Here is a 20,218-nt window from a genome sequence, read left to right as displayed (position 1 = left end):
GCATCCATGAAAACAAAAGTTATTACATTTAACGGAGTTAGAAGTTAGCAGGAAGCTAGCGGAAGTTAGCTCGCTAGTTTCGCTAGTTACCTAAGCATGATATAGCATGTTCTGACTGAGAGATTTCTGAAAAAATTCAAACGTACAGCTCTGCTATCACTTCCAACATAAATGAAGACAGGAAACTAAACAGCAGTGACGTTTGTAGGGTTACTGAAGTTGGGCTAGCTGGTATATAATGATGTGCTACGTGATCGCTAGCGACACAGCTATATTAGCATAACATAAACAGTGAAGCTGGAGGACGAACACTAACACTTTTCCACTTATAAAAGTTAACGTTAAGGTTCTTCATGGTTAGAGACAAATGCAATCGCATGGCAGGATGCTGTAAACGGACCAAACTTCAGTCAGGAGAACAACTGAGATAATCCATCCACAATACGAGGTTAGTCATTAATATACTGCAACAACATGGGAATAGAGCAGCTGCCAGAGAATTCAACATTAATGAATCAATGGTACAGAAGTGGAGGAAGCAAGAAGAATGAGTTTAATAAAGTTTGATTTATCTGACTGCTTTGTTTCACTTAATGTGCCTTATAATCCCGTGCACCTTATGGTCCGAAAAATGCGTACTGCACACTGCAGTTTAATGTTGCAAAGCACCTCTTTTTAACTTCAGTGGATATTATACATGGTTATGCTCAGGATATGTCAGCCCATTTCTACTGGAAATGCCTTTTGGTTAAACTTTCAGCAAGCAATTTGCATTTGCACTGTTACATTTTTATGAAGCTTTAATGTACATAAAAACCAGCTTCTTGTTTAAGTGAAAATTAATGGAAGGTTGTCTTTTTGCGCTAGTAATGTTGTGGAGTTGTATTTTGTCTCGCATCAATTATATCGTCAGTTATATCGTTATCGCAAATTTTCAAATATATATCGTGATAAATATTTTTGGCCATATCGCCCTGCTCTACAATCAGCTGTTCTGCATCAAATCTGATGCCACACAAATTATCTGTGCCACTCCAAAAAATAATTTCTGTCCACTATGAGATGAAGGAGAACAACAGCCTGATACCTGCAGGCCTGACAACAGGAGATGTATCACTGCTGTAACACCTGTAACACTCAGCAGTCGCCTCATTGTTCTGACACACACAACAACACTATTGACTACACTACACACTAACTACACACTAACTACACAAGATTTACGCTAAACGTTGCAAATCTCTCACATCTCAAACACGCCGTCACTCCTAAAACTTCCTCCTTCCTAAACAACTAAATGTCATGTTGCCATATCATTTTTTTGATTGGTCCACATGGTACATTTTCCACCAATAGGAAAGGGTGGAGTTTTTGCTCACAGGCTTTCGAGCGTTTTCCTTATAAAACGGCGTTTTTACCGTTTCTTCCTGCAGTAAATGTAAACAACGACAGTATTCAGGAAGAAAAACAAACATTGCAGATATTTTATCATAACTCTGGTTTTACGTGGCCGATCAACACAATTTACAAACTGGTATAAAGTCCACACTTTGTCCGTCAGTTGTTCGTCTGTCCTGCTCACATCTCCAATGGTTGTACACGTTGTCATTAACGTGGCTTCACTCCACATCAGCCGCTTTGCTAAAACACCGGCACATAAGGACGCTGTCATAGCCTGTCGACGTTGATTAGCTGCGTATATACGAATGTGAATCGCATCATTGGCTGGACTGTGGGATACGGTGGCATCGTTCTGATCCCATACAGGAGCAGCCAGTCACTCACTGACTAAACTGTTAAAGTTTTAATTTTAATTTCAATTCAGGTTAGATTTTTTTTTGTCTGCAACGCAGATGTTCTGTGCGCAGAGACGTGCCAGCAGTGCTTAGCGGGAACATTGGACCTAACTGTTAATCAACACTTTAACTTGAGTGGTTGGTTTGAGGCAAATGAAGAAATTATTCTCTCTGGCAAAATGACCAGTTACTGGTTAGCACAAACATTTTTTTGTCTTACCGCATCGTTTTCCCTCTCATAGAAGCAGACGTATCTGTTGAGGATTTCAATGAAAAGCTGAACTTGCAGTGATGGATCCATGCACTGGTTGGCAATCTTCAAGGCTTTCTTTAGACACTCCATCACCCGCTTACCATCACGGATCTAAATGTGTAAAATGAGCAGGGAGCATTTAGAGATGTGCAAAAAGACTAAAGTGCACAATAGCATTAACAGCATTATATAGTGTGTTAAAGCGCACTGTGTCCCGTAAAACTGAACTTGCTGATCCTTCCATCCATTTGATTCCATAACTAATCTTTTGGGGTTTAATACAGTGACTGTTTAGCCTTCTTCCTCCTCTAGAACAAAGTCCTACACCACACACTGATGATTCCATTTAAATGTCATTTTTTAGAACGTCACTCATCTGCATGCACATGATTTTACTACAACCATCTTCAACAACTTTATGTTAGTGTGTGGGGAAAAAAGCCTAATTCCAACACACCTCTTCACCATTTTTGTCAGTGCTGCGACCTGACCAGAAGAGATGGGCACAGATGCTGACAGCTCTGCACTGGTCAGGCTTCTTCAGCAGCTTGGACGCAGCCAGTGCACACTGAGTCCTCAGGGGCTCGTGGTTTTCCTCGCTGAAGCATCGCATTCGCTCAAAAGTGCCAATAATCAAGGTGATGGCTGCCAGCTGAGCTTTGGAGTCACTGATCTCATCCTCATAGAGAGAGAATGCCTAATATGGACAAAGTATGGAGAACCAAGAGAAGAGATGAAAAGGTTGAGGGGATGGAACAACACCACCCATTGACAGAAAGAGGACTGTAGCGGTCTAATGGTTTTAAAATACAACAAAATAAAGTTATGTTTTTGGTTATACACTCTAAAGTTTTAGAGCACCCCAATTTTTCCAATTATTTATTGAAGTTCAAGTCGTTCAAGTTCAGTGAATAGCTTCAAATGGTACAAGGGTAAGTGGTGAACTGCCAGAGGTTAAAGAAAGGTAAAGTTAGCCAAAACTGAAACATTCTGCACATTTGAGAATCATCCAAAAGGCCTTTTCCAGGGAACAGAACATGGGTTCAACATTTAAAACTATTCTGCAGCAATTTCAAAGAAAGTCAGGGAGTACAGTTTCCTTCACCATCAAAGGCACTCAGGACAGAACAGCATTCTGCAGGCCCATGCAATAGCCTCTGGTATATGACTAGCTGGTCAGGGGTTCATCCTACAGCAAGATAATGACCCAAAACATAAGTCACAGTCTCCAGACTTAAACCGCATCAAGCTGTTTGGGATGAACTGGACAGAAGAGTGAAAGCAAAGCAACTAGCAGTGCCTCATTTATGGGAACTTCTGCAACAGATATGGGAAGAACTTCTGAACAATATTTGATTTCTATTGTAGAAAGAGTGCCACGGGTGTTTTCAGACACCAAAGGTGGCTACTTTGGGTCAAAGGGTTAGAATACATGTTGGTCTCTAAATTGATTCAATGATTTCTTCTTTTCAGTCCAACCGCTTTCATTTCAGAGTGCAATGAGACATTAAACTGCAGAATTTTCAATAAAAAACTGGAAAAACTCAGGTATCCAAAACTCTGACCGGTAGTGTGCACACATGTATGTATATAAACTATTTAAAGGCATGACAGTATTATTAAACATTCTACCTGTGACATGAACTCATACGCTACAGTCTCGTGGTTTTCAAAGCCAATCTCCCCTGCAGCCAGCGCCCCCTGCAGGAAGAGTCGAAGAGGCAGCTCGGCGAGCTCAGCCTTAATGAGTGCACTGATTGTCTGGTGGGCAAAAGAAAAAATCTTCTGGCACTTCTTTTCCCATTTGTCATCCTAAGAGGAAAAGAAATTGGTATGATTTCATAACAGGACATAAAAGAAAATGCATTATGTGCTTTGTGATGAAAAATAACATTTGCTCACGGTGGAGGAGTTTTCCTTGTATCGAAAGGCTAGCTGGTAGGCAGCAAACACAAGGGGAGGCAATGTGTAACGAATCCTTTGGTTTCCACCAGCTCCAAAGTGTTTGCGTGCTGTATTAAGAATCTGAAGCAAACAAGAACAAAGTTAAGTGAAAACCACTGGTCTCAGCAAAAACACTCACAGAAGAACAAACTGCTGGAATTTTCCCAAGAACTAGATAAGGTGGGGACAAAGGAAACACTGCAGCATTATTCTCAGAATCTCTAGCAGCAACTTAAAGGAGACCACCTGCAGGACTCTTTCTAATACATAATGTGCACAATTAAGACTCTTCGGGTTCGTCTCAAATGCTTGAAAAGAAGACAACTGGACTTCTACAACTTCAGATACATTTCCACGAGGCTTCTTTAATTCTGAAAACAAAAGGTGGAGTGAAGAAGAATAAGAATCCTTTATTGTCATTATGTCTTCACACACATAACAACATTACATTCACATATACACACAATCAAGAATAGAAACAACAGGTAAGATATTATGTGGAGATCCAGGAAGATGACGTCCACACTGCCTGGACCTCCACCAACGCACAATGACCTCCACGGTGTTGCTGGTGTTCGGGTGTTGGATCTCCTCTCTACAGTGAGTCTCATCATTGTTCCAATATCAGACCCAAACAAAACTTAAATACTTCAACATAAAACTAGTAAAACAAAAATAAATACAGCTTCACGACTGAACAGTTTTGAGCAAATACAGTGAATAACGTCGGGCTGAGCACACCGCTCTGTGGCAACCAGTGCATCCAGCTCCTCATTCTCACCACTGGAGTAAGGGCGACGTAGCCGCTGAGGCAAGTGCACCCGGTTAATTTAAACCTTGGATTGGTTCCTGAGGGTTATTGATCCACTATTAACTCATTCACTGCCATTGACGTCTATAGCCATCAATTGCAGTGAATGAGTCAATGGGTTTAACTCATTCACTGCCAATGGCTGGCAGTGAATGAGTTAATCATGCGAGTCATCACATGAGCCAAAAAACATTCCTAGGTCATCACTGGGTGTTAAGGGTGAAACCGGTGTAGGACACTGTCACCCCACCATCAGTGGAGCTATTGAGGTCACCTGAAGTGGCTGGAAGGATGTCAGACTGCACAGTAAGTGGCTGATACTTCGTGTCATAGGCTACGCCTCTATTCAATGAAGATGGTTCACAGTGGACACAGATGATCTCATTTTAGCAAACCACCTGTCTTCTTGGTCCAAAATGTGAACATTGGTATCCTGAGTGACCTTTAGATGTAGAGATACACGTGAGTGTGCAGCTGATTTCATTTAGGTCCAGTTGGGAGAACCACATATCTAAGATGGTTTTTTGTTTGTTTTTTTAAACACACGACTCTTCCTCTTCTTTCCTTTCTGCTTCAGAAGATACATTTCTGCCTGACGTTGCAGGATCCTGATGACTCCACGCTCGTCTTCCAGAGCAGGGCTCGCAAAATCGCTTGCCCCACGTCCCGGAGCTAGCAATATCTCCGGTCGGGTGAACAAAATCTATCTCAGCCCCGCCCATCGGTTATCATATAGCCCGACGGGCGGGGCGATTTTGCGAGCCCTGCAGAGGGTGTGGTAAGTCAAAGCGTAGGCTTCTGGGAGTCTGTGTCGGCTTCCGGTAAACTTCAATGTTGAGGCTTACAGCCTCCTTAACGAGCAAAGCACAGTCCAGGAATGGTAACCCTGATATCCTCCCTGGTAAATCAGTGAATGTCACCCGCATACCTGAACCTGTGGCTCAGTGCCGTCCCTCTCAGCCCCTTCCTCCATGATAAGCTTAGCTACAGTGGGGGACACAGAGGAGCCCATGGCACGTTGTTGGCCTTGCCTGTACAAATGTCCAGTTGCCTTGTTTTCAAGCACTCAAGACTACCACAACCTTGATGACTGAGAACGTAGAAAGACACAATGTTAACGCAAACACCTACAAGATACTGCTGATCAGGATCTTCAGAATGGAGCAGATGGATGAAACGACCCACAAGGCTCTGCTCCTCAGCAAAGTCCTCTGGGTCTGGATCTTCAGTTGGTTGGTCTGGCTGGTCCTGTATCAGTGTGGACACCAAGTTCAAGATGGCGTCCACCTAGAGGAACAAAGGGTACAACATTAAACCGATACTATTTACAAACTGTGTAACCAGGTTAGATGTCTGCACAAAAACCTTAAAGAATACTTTAACATGAAACTACTAAAACAAAAATGAAAAAACAGCTACTTTTATACAGATTTCTCACTAATCTAAGCAAATATGACAAGTTGCATCACAAAGTACAGATGATACTTCAGCCATACATAACCAGCGTGCATTCAGCAAGAGACTGTGGCTGTGGTCAAACAGCCTACATAAGTTTTCTAACATCACTTTTTCATCTGTCGGTGAGGGCTTCTCTACGGCGACTGTAGTTTGGGGTGTTTGTTAACTTTGACAAGCCTATTTGCAAGGTTGTTGGGAAACTATATAAATGTGTCTGCAAAAAGTTGGTTCTGTTCATCTGGACGCAGCGTTTTCAGTGGGAGAAACATTTCATCATCATCAGGTGACGTCTTCAGTCTCAGCTGACTGCAGGTTTCACCCTTATAAACAGCACATTTGCATAATGACTGAAACCAGCGAATGAAGGAACAATGGGCTGAGAGGTCAGTTCCTTCATCATAATTATGCAAATTCTCATGACCACTGATCAAAGCCCACTGATCAATGGCCATGAGTCCCATTCACAGAGAGTTGGGGAATGGCTGCAATCACAGCATTGTAAGATGGTGACAGATGTACCCTTAGGCCCCTCCTCCATTCAGAGATGGTCTTTCCCTTTTCACGTAAATGGCCTCCTTGACTCCGCCCTCAAACCAGCGTTCCTCCCTGTCCAGGATGTTACATCCTCATCATTGAAAGAGTGTCCACTGGCCTGTAGGTGTAAATAGACTGCAGGTGGCTCTTCTGTGTTGTAGCCAGAGGTTGTTTGGTTTCCCCGACGTATAAATCCTGGCACTCCTCCTGCACTGAACAGCGTACACTATGTTACTCTGTTTGTGTCGGGGGACCCGATCCTTGGGGTGCACCAGTTTTTGGTGCAGCGTGTTTTGACCCGGTGTGTTCTGTCACCATCTTACAATGCTGTGATTGCAGCCATTCTCCAACTCTCTGTGAATGGGACTCATGGCCATCGATCAGTGGTCTTTGATCCGTGGTCATGATAATTTGCATAATTAAGATTAAGGAACTGACCTCTCAGCCCATTGTTCCTTCAGTGGGCTGGTTTCAGTCATTATGCAAATGTCCTGTTTATAAGATTGAAACCTGCAGTCAGCTGAGACTGAAGACGTCACCTGATGATGACGAAACGTTTCTCCCACTGAAAACGCTGCGTCCAGATGAACAGAACCAACTTTGGGAGATTTACGTTCCTGGATGATTGAGATGCATCAAGACGATATTTAAATGTGTAAAAAAATAATTACAAAAACTGTATCTATGAAAACCACACATCCTTTCTTATGTAAAATGTTGCTAGGGGGTGTTTTGTCTGATGCTCTGTCGGTTTAAATACAAATCTACAGCTGTTAGATTAATAACCTGCTCTTGTGCCACAATGGTGGTGTTGTAGTCCAATGTGTTGCTCAGCACATAGCAACTCATGTTCTTGCGGGACTCATAGTCGAAGTATTCAAAGAGTGGTGGGAAGTGTTTGAGCTGCAGGACCATCAGCACATTGTTGTAGGTATCCACCGGGATCTTCAACAGCCTGGTAAGTTCCTTTGACACCGCACTGCTGGTTGCTATGCTAGAGGAGGGAGAAGAAAGGAGACTGAAAATGTTTTTCCCTGCACGATTAAAAGAAGCCGACTCAGGTTTACAGTTCCAAGGGACAAAAAACCCTCATACCTTCAGGGGGGATCAGTATGGGCTCAAAGATCAAGTTTGTGGAAATTATTAAAGTTGAGAAACTGAGTGAGGACACACATAAAAGTAAGCATATGCTTAGAGATGTTTCTGCTGACATGCTGTGTTTGTTCTTCTCCAAACATCTTTGCTCTCATCTGTCTAAAGGACTTTGTTCAGTTGCAACTTTGCAAAATGAAGTCACACTGTCAAACTCTTTTCAGAGAGAAGACATTTTGTTTGGAAAATGGCAACATTTCCAAATCAGGCATACTTGTAACCTCTGTTTTGCACGTTGACCTTTAACATGCTTACTGAGGCCTCCAGAGCTCTTGGGTCGATTGTGTGGGACAACACGCTCTTGGACGGGGCTGTCTTGGATGTTTTCCATTTGTGAATAATCTTTCTCACTGCACAGAGTTCAGATTGATTGGAAATGGTCTTCTAGCCTGACCCAGATTAAAGGGCTGCTTCCCTCAGATCACTGCTGATGTTGTTCCTGCTTTGCAACACCAGTGTTGCAGTTGTTTCTCAAGAAAGCAATGTATTACTCATTACTTGTTATTCTTCAAAGTAATCCAGTACTTTGCCTAATTACAGTAACTGTTACATTGCTTTTGACTCTAGGCTGCAGTCCCACATCAACACAAATCTATACTAATGAGGACACATTTGATCTTTCTCCTAGATTTCAGCTATTTAACACAAAGCAAAGTTGAAAACCGACCAAAGGGCCAAACAAATTGGTGATTCTACATGAGAAACACGAACAGGTAGAAATGCAGCACGACTGCTACCTGCTGAAGGGTCTGCTGGTCTGCGGTCGGCACAACAAAAAAATCACGTCGACTTCTTTGCAAGCTTAGTGTTAGCATGCCACATATGTAATGTGATTATTGTAACATGGTACTTCAGTGTGTTAACACACAGCTGACTCACTACTGACACACCTACAAACAACCAGAGGGGTCACATTTAACTGATGATCAGTCAGCCAAGCACCATTTTTAATTCAGTTTTATTTAAAAATGACAAATCACAACAAAAGTTGCCTCAGGGCGCTTTCTATTGTAAGGTAAAAATCTTAAAAGAATACAGTGCATGTGATAATCAGGACCTGGCGGCTACTTAATGCCCATGGAAGCAGGAAGCCTGGACTGTACCGCTTCACTGACTTACCATCTTGTTAAATAAATAATGACACTGTATAATATGTCATGTGCTTTTGTGCATCTGACGATGTATTTGCCAAATGTTAAGATGATTATTATGTCCTGAGATGTAAAATCTTTCATCTGCACAACTCATGAAAGCAACCAAGTTTCTAGTTTCCTCAATAATACTAATAACACATCTCAATATGCAAATTTATGTCATAAGAATGAATGCATTCTGCAGCTTTTATTAAACACAGCTCTATGATTTCATGACATCACACGGCTCACTCAGGAGTTCATCAGGGGGCCAGAGACTTACTGTTCCAGGTTGAGCTTGTTGAAGATCTCCACAGTACTCTCCAGGACTTTGTCTACATAATCTACACGTTCAGGGTAGCATTTCATGGCCAAATTGATGAGAGAGACCTGAAGCGATACAATATCCTCTGATGGCATGTCCTGGCGAGACTGAAAGAGTAGACAACAGAAGGGAGCAGTAGTCCCATTGTTAGTTACACTTACTCTAGTACTCTACCTAGTTTGAGAGGCTCCGCCTTTGACTCTGTTGTCCTGTAACAAATAAATTATGATTGCTAGTTTGCTAAGATCCTAATATGATATACCATCTCTGTTAGACTTTAAATGTGGCTCCATAATAATATTACGTGCTTTTAATGTGCTCACACTCGTATGGTTAAGGATAGCTCTCTCCCAAAAACCTTTTGCATTCAATAAAGTAACTCTGTCATCTACTTTGGTCAAACTAGGGCAAATACAATGTTTTGTCTATATTGTGATACACTCTAGATATATCATGACAGGTCTTGCGCCCCAGCTCCCCCGGTACCGCGGGTGAGTTGCAGCTTAAGCCTCTGTGAAGTCAGGTTTTTATGTCAATATCAGCATGTGTGGTATCCACTGAACCTCCAAATCTCAGGTAAAAGCTCATATAAACCATTTCTACGACCAGCAAACACAGCGAAAACAACAAACAATGAAAACATCTGTTACATAATTTTGTAAAATGTGCCTAAACAAACATGGAAGCCACGAACTCACTCGACTTCACACAACCAAGCCAATGGCACATTGTCTGAAAGCAGAGATCTTCCTACACTGCAAGTGTCGAACACCACAAATATACTGCATGTTAAACAGTAACATGCAATCAGACTCACGTGTGCTGTTTTCCCCGTTTCTCTGGCTGTTGTAGTTCGTATCACAGCCGCTGGTTTATTTAAGCTTTTCTTTGGTGTGTGGGGAGATGTTCACACGCGCAGTTTAAAACATTCGTAATTTTGCAGGGGATGACTTTTCAGCTGGCGGAATACATTTGTGGTACTGCTACCTTTTGTAGCAACAGTTTTATGTCATATTTTGTAAATTACCGCATTTTGTTCGACATCCACCTTGGAAATCCAAATGACAGCAAGTCTGCAACTCCCACTATCGCCATATTTCCCCCTATCTGATAGTATATAAACACTCTCGCTCAGCGCAATGTGCCAAAAATGTGCCGGTAAATGATGCATTCTGTGCGTGTGGGAGAAAACCAAAAACTTGCAGTGAATTACGTGCAGACAGCTTAATATTTCCTCGGCAACCTATACTCGATGGTTATGATAAAGGCATTTTAATCATCATACGTGGAAAAACCCGCGACACATCAAGTATATATTGCCTACCCCTATGTCAAACCTTGTTGAATTTAAGGAAACGTACCTGAATTACAGTGGCCACCTGCTGAGAGAAGATGTCAAACAGTTTGATTTCAGCAGGGATCCCTGGGCCATCTTCTCGATGAGCAAACAGAGCAAGTCTGAAACACAAATCAGAAGCTGGCTTAAAAACATCTCCATAAACAGTAAGTCCTTGAGCTCAGCTGTGCATCAGGGTTTTAAAAGGTTTGTACTGTTCACTGCTGAACAAGCATTATTATGAGCAAATCATCATTAGTTTAAACAGGAAGAACAAAATGCTGGAAACCTCATGTTGCAGTTAAAGGTTTAAGCTTGGGGACCAGAGTAAAAAACATGCTTATGGAGCAGCACAGTGGTGAAGGTTAGCACTGGCTAGAAGCTTCTGGTTAGCTCCCTGTGCCAATTTCCTCCGACAACCTAACAAGACATAAGTGTTGGGTTGAATGAGAACTCTAAATTGACTATGATTAAGATACAAATATTTAAATACAAACTAATGTTTTTAAAATGTATAGAATAAAGTAATATATGGCTAACTGTAACTGGTACTGTCAGTCAACCAGTCTCAAAAAGCACTAAATTGCAGTTTGCTCACTGGGTAGCTCTGCTACACTCCAGCAAATAAAACCATACCTGTCAATGAGGGCGATGATGATGTTCTTGACATTTACATGTTGATGTAGCTCAGCACAGGAACGCAGGAAAGGATTCAGTGTTTGAAGGTGGAACTCGTCTGGGAAAACCTTCGGAGACGAGATTATGTTAGCTGAGGCCTGAATGACTGTGACTGCACGTCATATATTTGAAACAACCAGGATGATTGAAATAAAGGCCATTTGAATTTTTCAAATAATGTTGGCTTATTGGGGAACACGGCGGGTGGAACAAATCTGCTTACATGTGACCAATCCCCCATTTGTTTTCCTTGGTACAGTGTTTGTTTGTTTTTACTAACAGTGCATGATTTCTGGTCATCCCTACTATTCCCTAAAGCCAGTGTTATAAACTAAGGTACAAACAGCAAGTAAAGTCTGGTCTACTGGATTAGTTGTAAATGAGACTCGAGAATTTTCACATAAGGTACCTGAATGATGCATTCCATAAGATATTCCTGAGCCAGTGAATCCCTGCAGTTCACAACCTGCTCCAGGACTCCAGGAAGAACAATCTGTGGAGAGAAAAAGGCACAAGAAAAATGGTTTGACTGAACAAATTATCATAAATACAACAACAGTATGTATGTAAGTATGTACGGTATAAATACATGTCAAATGCAGCAAACACGACGCTGAAACATTACAATTCAATGTCAAAAGAATCATCAATGCTCAAGGATACGACATTGTGCTGTACTTGTTTCTGGAGTATCATTACTTCCAAAGTGCTATCCTGCTTTGTGAAAACTCAAAGTGAGGAGTGGGGTTACATCCAAAAGCATCCTGGAATGGATAAAAGGATAATACGGGATGACCACTTTGACACTACGGTCGTGGCTCAAGAGTTGGGAGGTCGCCTTGTAATCGGAAGGTTGCCGGTTCGAGCCCCGGCTCCGACAGTCTCGGTCGTTGTGTCCTTGGGCAAGACACTTCACCCGTTGCCTACTGGTGGTGGTCAGAGGGCCCGGTGGCGCCAGTGTCCGGCAGCCTCGCCTCTGTCAGTGCGCCCCAGGGTGGCTGTGGCTGCAATGTAGCTGCCATCACCAGTGTGTGAATGTGTGTGTGAATGGGTGGATGACTGGATATGTAAAGCGCTTTGGGGTCCTTAGGGACTAGTAAAGTGCTATACAAATACAGGCCATTTACCATTTACGCACAGACGTCCAGCATAGTTTAATCAGATGTGCATAATAACACTGAATCTTCGTATTGCTTTTGGGCCACACATGTGTTAGCCTCCTCTACCACCCCCCACAGTGGTGATGCTATCGCTCACAGGAGGCCGATAGGACGATCACTCACTGGAGCACATAACTCCGCCCTAATGTGTGTGTCAAACCATTACCACACAATAAAGTCATAACAGTGGCCATAGTTGATTTTGGTGAAAATAAAGCAATGTGTAGTCATATATTATATCACATCTCTGGGACTTCCAGTAAATGCAGAAAAGACACAGGAAGTCAGGTAATGTCAACATAACGTTACTTGAGTTGATAACAACCCTATCACTATAACATAAGTAAACACAGATAATCAAACATCACTCGCACATTTCTGAAAGTCGTGATCAGTGTTGAACACACCAGAGAACCAGCAGCTCTCCTCTTTCTAAGATGACAGCAACAAATCGATTTCTGTGCTGAGACCAGTCCCCACTGCACAGATCAGCAAAAACACACCTGTTTGTATTTCTCCACATTGACACCCTCCAGTTGGCTGAGCCGAACTAGATTGGTGCCCACCAGAATCCTCAGTTCTTGTCGCTCCTTTTCTCTCTTCTCTCGGTCTCGGCTGTGACCCTGATGCTGCATTCGAACCCACAACTTGTTCATCTCCGCAAAGTTTAGAAGGACAAAGTCGATGGAGTCATTGATGTCACCGGTCATCTCCTCTGTTCCCCTGTGGAGTAAAAGCTGCAGTTTAACAAGAGGGATGCAGAAGATTGCAGGACTAGAGTTGTCCTTCCCCTCTGGTGATTTCTAAATTCCCAGTATCAACTATTAAAACACCAATATAACACCATGAACAGTGACGCGTTTTTTAATCCAAACAGTGGACTTAATAATTTATTATATGAAAAATCCTGCTTAATATCCCTGAATAGAAAAGTCCAGTTCACAGATCACATCTACATTACATCACCTAAATGTTAATAAATTCTATTTAGTCTCTTTCATCTTTGTACTCATACCCAAATATTAAGAAAAGATCACGTGTGTTCTTTGGGGATTTGTGTTGGCATGTGGGGCTGCAGCCTTAGTCCCACACGCCTCGTAATGATTGGTCATTACTAGAGATGGCACGATACCACTTTATGTCCAACACCGATATCATAAATTTGGATATCTGCCGATACCAATATGAATCCGATAGTTTTTTAATCAATAAAACTGATTTTTAAATATCTTGCTGCATTTTGTATAAGTTCATACTCAAGTTTAAAACAACAACTACACTAAACCATCAGGCCGACCCTCCTGGGTGATAAGTTAGCAGCGATGCAGGTGGATGCTTCTCTGGTGTCCTGGATTGTTGATTACCTGACAGGAAGACCACAATACAGTGGGGCAAAAAAGTATTTAGTCAGCCACCGATTGTGCAAGTTCCCCCACTTAAAATGATGACAGAGGTCAGTAATTTGCACCAGAGGTACACTTCAACTGTGAGAGACAGAATGTGAAAAAAAAAATCCATGAATCCACATGGTAGGATTTGTAAAGAATTTATTCGTAAATCAGGGTGGAAAATAAGTATTTGGTCACCTCAAACAAGGAAAATCTCTGGCTCTCACAGACCTGTAACGTCTTCTGTAAGAAGCTTTTCTGTCCCCCACTCGTTACCTGTATGAATGGCACCTGTTTGAACTCATCATCTGTATAAAAGACACCTGTCCACAGCCTCAAACAGTCAGACTCCAAACTCCGCCATGGCCAAGACCAAAGAGCTTTCGAAGGACACCAGGAAAAGTATTGTAGACCTGCACCAGACTGGGAAGAGTGACTCTACAATAGGCAAGCAGCTTGGTGTGAAAAAATCAACTGTGGGAGCAATCATCAGAAAATGGAAGACATACAAGACCACTGATAATCTCCCTCGATCTGGGGCTCCACGCAAGATCTCATCCCGTGGGGTCAAAATGATCATGAGAACGGTGAGCAAAGATCCCAGAACCACACGGGGGGACCTGGTGAATGACCTGCAGAGAGCTGGGACCAAAGTAACAAAGGTCACCATCAGTAACACACTACAACGGCAGGGAATCAAATCCCGCAGTGCCAGACGTGTTCCGCTGCTGAAGCCAGTGCATGTCCAGGCCCGTCTGAAGTTTGCCAGAGAGCACATGGATGATACAGCAGAGGATTGGGAGAATGTCATGTGGTCAGATGAAACCAAAGTAGAACTTTTTGGTATAAACTCAACTCGTCGTGTTTGGAGGAAGAAGAATACTGAGTTGCATCCCAAGAACACCATACCTACTGTGAAGCATGGGGGTGGAAACATCATGCTATGGGGCTGTTTTTCTGCCAAGGGGACAGGACGACTGATCCGTGTTAAGGACAGAATGAATGGGGCCATGTATCGTGAGATTTTGAGCCAAAACCTCCTTCCATCAGTGAGAACTTTGAAGATGAAACGAGGCTGGGTCTTCCAACATGACAATGATCCAAAACACACCGCCCGGGCAACAAAGGAGTGGCTCCGTAAGAAGCATTTGAAAGTCCTGGAGTGGCCTAGCCAGTCTCCAGACCTCAACCCCATAGAAAATCTGTGGCGGGAGTTGAAAGTCCGTGTTGCTCGGCGACAGCCCCAAAACATCACTGCTCTCGAGAAGATCTGCATGGAGGAATGGGCCAAAATACCAGCTACTGTGTGTGCAAACCTGGTAAAGACCTATAGTAAACGTTTGACCTCTGTTATTGCCAACAAAGGTTATGTTACAAAGTATTGAGTTGTATTTTTGTTATTGACCAAATACTTATTTTCCACCCTGATTTACGAATAAATTCTTTACAAATCCTACCATGTGGATTCATGGATTTTTTTTCACATTCTGTCTCTCACAGTTGAAGTGTACCTCTGGTGCAAATTACTGACCTCTGTCATCATTTTAGGAGGGGGAACTTGCACAATCGGTGGCTGACTAAATACTTTTTTGCCCCACTGTATGTACGTCTCCCACAGTGTGTGTCTGACAAGGTGATCAGCAACACAGGGGCACCACAGGGGACTGTCCTCTCCCCCTTCCTCTTCACCCTCTACACCACAGACTTCAGCCACTGCACAGAGACCTGCCATCTTCAGAAGTTTTCTGATGACTCTGCGGTGGTTGGATGCATCAGCAGGGATGATGAGACAGAGTACCGGGCTGTGGTCGACTCCTTTGTCACGTGGTGTGAGCAGAATCATCTGCAGCTCAACGTGGCAAAGACCAAGGAACTGATCGTGGACTTCAGGAAGACCAGGAAACACTTGACCCCTGTTTCAATCCAGGGGGTCAGTGTTGACATTGTGGAGGACTATAAATACCTTGGAGTACACATTGACAATAAACTGGACTGGGCTAAAAACACCACAGCACTTTACAGGAAGGGCCAGAGTCGTCTCTATTTCTTGAGGCGACTGAGGTCCTTCAACATCTGCCAGAAAATGCTGAGGATTTTCTATGAGTCTGTTGTGGCCAGTGCGATCCTCTATGCTGTTGCATGCTGGGGGAGCAGGCTGAGGGTCGCAGATGCCAACAGACTTAATAAACTAATCCGTAAGGCCAGCAATGTTGTGGGGATGGAGCTGGACTCCCTCAAGGTGGTGTCGGAGAGGCGGATGCTGTCCAAGATAAAGACAATGTTGGATAACACCTCCCACCCACTCCATGACATGTTGGTCAGTCACAGGAGCTCGTTCAGTGAGAGACTGAGATTACCGAAAAGCACCACTGAACGACACAGGAAATCATTCCTGCCTGTGGCCATCTCCCTGTACAACGCATCCACTTAACACACTGTTTGCTGCTACAACTACACATGTTTCTTTTCCAACTATTTATTTATGAGTGACTTATGTATGTATGTATGTATATATATGTATATATTGTACTATTCTTAGTTAGTGTATTGTCTGTCTTGTCTTAATGTTGGTTTAAAATGGAGCACTGTAACAAAAAATAATTTCCCCCAGGGATCAATAAAGTATTCTGATTCTGATTCTGATTATACCTGTATGCAAAAAAAAAAATGTTTCATAGTTCAGCAATACTGATCAAGCTAATAAACTTAAACCTGCACCATCCTCCCTATTCTGGTATTTTAAAGAGTACTTAGCAGAAATATTAAGCAACCTAACTAATAGGGCTGCAAACTCCCAGCAAAAAAAATAAAAAATAGGGAACCACCCCTCACGCTCCACCTCATGATGCTTAATCGACGTAATCAACTTTAATTTGATGCAGTGTGAAAAAAAATGCACAGACATCAATTATTTTTCAAGAAATGTTAAATAGATTCAACATCTTTCTTCAACAGAGCTGCAGACTGCACAGATGGTACCTTCCCAAAGGAAAAAGTACTATAGCTTACTAGGGTATATATATTAGACTTAATAGTTACTATATACAGTAATTGACTTCTATACATTTTACATCAAATTAAAACTTTGGCTGTCAGATAATTATTTATTAAAAGCTCGACATTTTAAATGAGAATAAGAAAGAAAAGTATGTCTTTGTGCCCCCTTTTCCCTGTTCATGCCCTATCGGCCCCCCTGGCTAAACTTTGCTAGATCCGCCCCTGCACAGTTACCAGCGTCAGCTACGTAGAAAAAGATCCTGGAGTAGAAAGTAATATTAAATACATTCTAACAACAGCTGATCAAGCTTAAACGTGCTGCTGTTGTTCAGCCGCTGGTTTCCTCTTTCTGGTGCAAAGTGGGCCAAAAACAAAGGAGAGAGACGATCAGCTGATCATTGATCAGTTTCATGATTGAAGTAGCAGCAAGAAGAGGCAGTCGCTCCATATATCGCTTGTTAAGCTTAACGCAGGAATGCTTTACTAACATTCAGAGATGGACTTACACACTTGCTTTACTTCTCTCGGGGATAACTTTGTCGGAGATGAAATGCTGGGTTGGTAGCGAGGCTACAAACACACACAGCTGCTCTATCACGTGACCACACTGCTCCGACGTGCTACGGTTATGAGCAGAGTTACGCTGTGTCGCAAGTTTTCTGAGGTGCTTTTTTGATATTTAATGGATCGGGTTACATTTTTTATTTCTCTCCGATATCCGATCCAGTGATTTAGGTCAGTAAACAGAGTAACCTGAAAGCAATGTAAAAAGCAGCATAACGAATGTCTTTCTCCAGGGAGAAATTAAGTAATGTAATGCATTACTTTTAAGAAAGGCGTTCTGTGTAATAATGTTTTTTACTTTGGAGTAATGACCTGATCACAACAAGAGGAGAAACACCTCCAACACCCATAAACATCTGGCCACTCAGCATGTAAATAATTTGCATGAATGTCTTTCATATGCTGCTTAGGATGGTGGTGACTCTCAAAGTGATATCGATAATAGAATCAGAATCACCAAATTCTTATCAATTCCCATCCCTGCTTACAATAATGACCACAGTGTAAGCATGTATACGTGTCTCTATGTACCCTATGGGGCAATCTGAATGAAGGAACATCATCACACATACAGCGATAATTAACATCTATATGTTTTAAAAAGCCATTATTATAAAGTACCTGTGATCTTCAGAGTCATCTTCCTCCTGTGAGTCTGACGTTACCTTCTCTGTTCGGTTCACTTGTCATCATCATTATGTCACTTATACATAACCCCAACTACTAGAAATTTCTTCACCACTAAATATGGAATAAAGATTCTGAAAAAGCGTTGCAGGCCTGGTTAAAATAACTTCACAGGTCTATCATGACTTCTAATAAGATCTAATTATAACATTACCAATGTATTAAACAGCTGGGGTACCCAACAAAATACTAGCATTAAAAAAAATACAGCAGACATGCAAAGATGTGGCCACTTCCTGATTTCCTACTTGTTTTTATACGTTTGTCATTTTTAAATGTTTCAAATTCTCAAACAAATGTTAATATTAGAGAAAGATAACACAAGTAAACACAAACCTACAAGGCTCTGTGTGAAGGTTGCAAACTTTCTGCAGACTCAATCGCTATAGACCTCCAAAATTCAAATGGCCTTCAGACTGGCTCAAGAACAGGGAGTAGAGAGCTTCATGTAATGGGTTTCTATGCCCAAGCCTTACATCACTATGCAAAGCATCAGATGCAGGGGGGATTAAGGTGTGGGGGGGTGAAATTCAGGAGCTGGGCCTGGCCCCTTAGTTCTAGTGAATGGTTCTTACTTAGTTCTTACTCCTTCAGTATACCAAGACATTTTGGACAATTTTATACTCCCAACTTGTGGGGCGATCGTGGCTCAAGAGTTGGGCGTTCGCCTTGTAATCGGAAGGTTGCCGGTTCGAGCCCCGGCTTGGACAGTCTCGGTCGTTGTGTCCTTGGGCGAGACACTTCACCTGTTGCCTACTGGTGGTGGTCAGAGGGCCCGGTGGCGCCAGTGTCCGGCAGCCTCGCCTCTGTCAGTGCGCCCCAGGGTGGCTGTGGCTGCAATGTAGCTGCCATCACCAGTGTGTGAATGTGTGTGTGAATGGGTGGATGACTGGTTGTGTAACGCGCTTTGGGGTCCTTAGGGACTAGTAAAGCGCTATATAAATACATTTACCATTTTGTGGGAACAGTTGGCCCCTTCCTGTTCCAACATGACTGCACACCAGTGCAAAAAGCAAGGTCCATAAAGACATGGAGGAGCAAATATGGTGCATAAGAATTTGACTGCCCTGCACAGAGTCCTGACCTTAACCTGATAGATTGTCTTTGGGATGAGTTCGAGACTGTGAACCAGGCCTTATTCGTGTCTGACCTCACAAATGCCATTCTGTAAGAATGGTTAAAAAGTCCATAGAACACTCCTAAATTTTGTGGAAAGCCTTCCAAGAATAGTCAAAGCTTTTATATACAGCTGCAAACTCTATGGATTAAGAATGGGATGTCATTGAAGTTCATATGAATGTAAAGGCAGACAAGCAAATAGTATAGTGTAGCAAAGAGATTGCAACATCGGTTGCAAACACTCCTTTGTAATTGAAATGTTGGAAAGGGAAAAAAACCCACAACTACTGTGATAGTCGTGGGTGCACACAGAGGGAAAAAGCTCAGCTTACTTACTCTGACTGCTCTCCATCATCTGGTAGTATGTTGCGAGTACACTGCAACAAGTAATTTCTGAGGAAGAGGCCCCTGAGTGGGTGCTGGACACCACGGCACATCTCAACAAGGTCCTTCAGAATGTCCTTGCGAGACTGCGGGAAGGACCGAACATATACCACACCCACTGTAATTAGCAGATAACTGGAGAGACGGGAGGAAACAAAAGACTTCATTAGACAGACGTCTCCACAACTTCAGAGAATAAAGTTAGTATAAACAGACAACAGTCTCACAAGGTGACAAATGTGGATTCATCACATTTCACCTACACCAATGCGACTACCCACTAATGTGTAAAAGTAACTTTTGCACATTTACTGGCGACCACCACTGCTAACCCTCACTCTCCTAGTAGAGACACTTATGTTATCAATTTGCAATTTCTATGTCGCCTTGTTCAAGTTATCACATTCACAAGATTTTGAGAGGATTTTCATGAAACTTAATTCTGACCACGAGGTCAAAATCACCAGGAATGAAACTCGTCCGAGACTCATAGCAGAGT

The 20,218-nt window shown here is 42.5% G+C and overlaps 1 protein-coding gene across 2 annotated transcripts in view; it reads right to left on the bottom strand.

Moving 5' to 3' along the window:
* vps35 (VPS35 retromer complex component) overlaps positions 1–20,218 on the bottom strand; it is a 29,757-nt gene that overhangs the window by 6,234 nt on the left and 3,305 nt on the right. For both annotated transcript variants that reach the window (XM_085463938.1, XM_085463946.1), the window contains exons 6-17: positions 19,672–19,854; positions 13,084–13,303; positions 11,830–11,913; positions 11,379–11,488; positions 10,768–10,864; positions 9,365–9,513; positions 7,583–7,790; positions 5,936–6,091; positions 3,952–4,074; positions 3,682–3,861; positions 2,507–2,746; positions 2,017–2,160 (exon numbers count right to left, since the gene is read on the bottom strand). In XM_085463938.1, coding sequence (XP_085320064.1) covers positions 2,017–2,160; positions 2,507–2,746; positions 3,682–3,861; positions 3,952–4,074; positions 5,936–6,091; positions 7,583–7,790; positions 9,365–9,513; positions 10,768–10,864; positions 11,379–11,488; positions 11,830–11,913; positions 13,084–13,303; positions 19,672–19,854 — 1,894 coding nt within the window. The remainder of the gene's footprint in view (positions 1–2,016; positions 2,161–2,506; positions 2,747–3,681; positions 3,862–3,951; positions 4,075–5,935; positions 6,092–7,582; positions 7,791–9,364; positions 9,514–10,767; positions 10,865–11,378; positions 11,489–11,829; positions 11,914–13,083; positions 13,304–19,671; positions 19,855–20,218) is intronic.

Source organism: Copadichromis virginalis, linkage group LG1 (genome assembly GCF_057382275.1).
Source record: "Copadichromis virginalis isolate Kocher_CV1m ecotype Utaka linkage group LG1, C_Virginalis_male_GT1.1, whole genome shotgun sequence".
Lineage (NCBI taxonomy): Eukaryota > Metazoa > Chordata > Actinopteri > Cichliformes > Cichlidae > Copadichromis > Copadichromis virginalis.
Note: the sequence above shows the minus strand (reverse complement) of the source record. Positions and strands in the feature narration are given on the sequence as shown.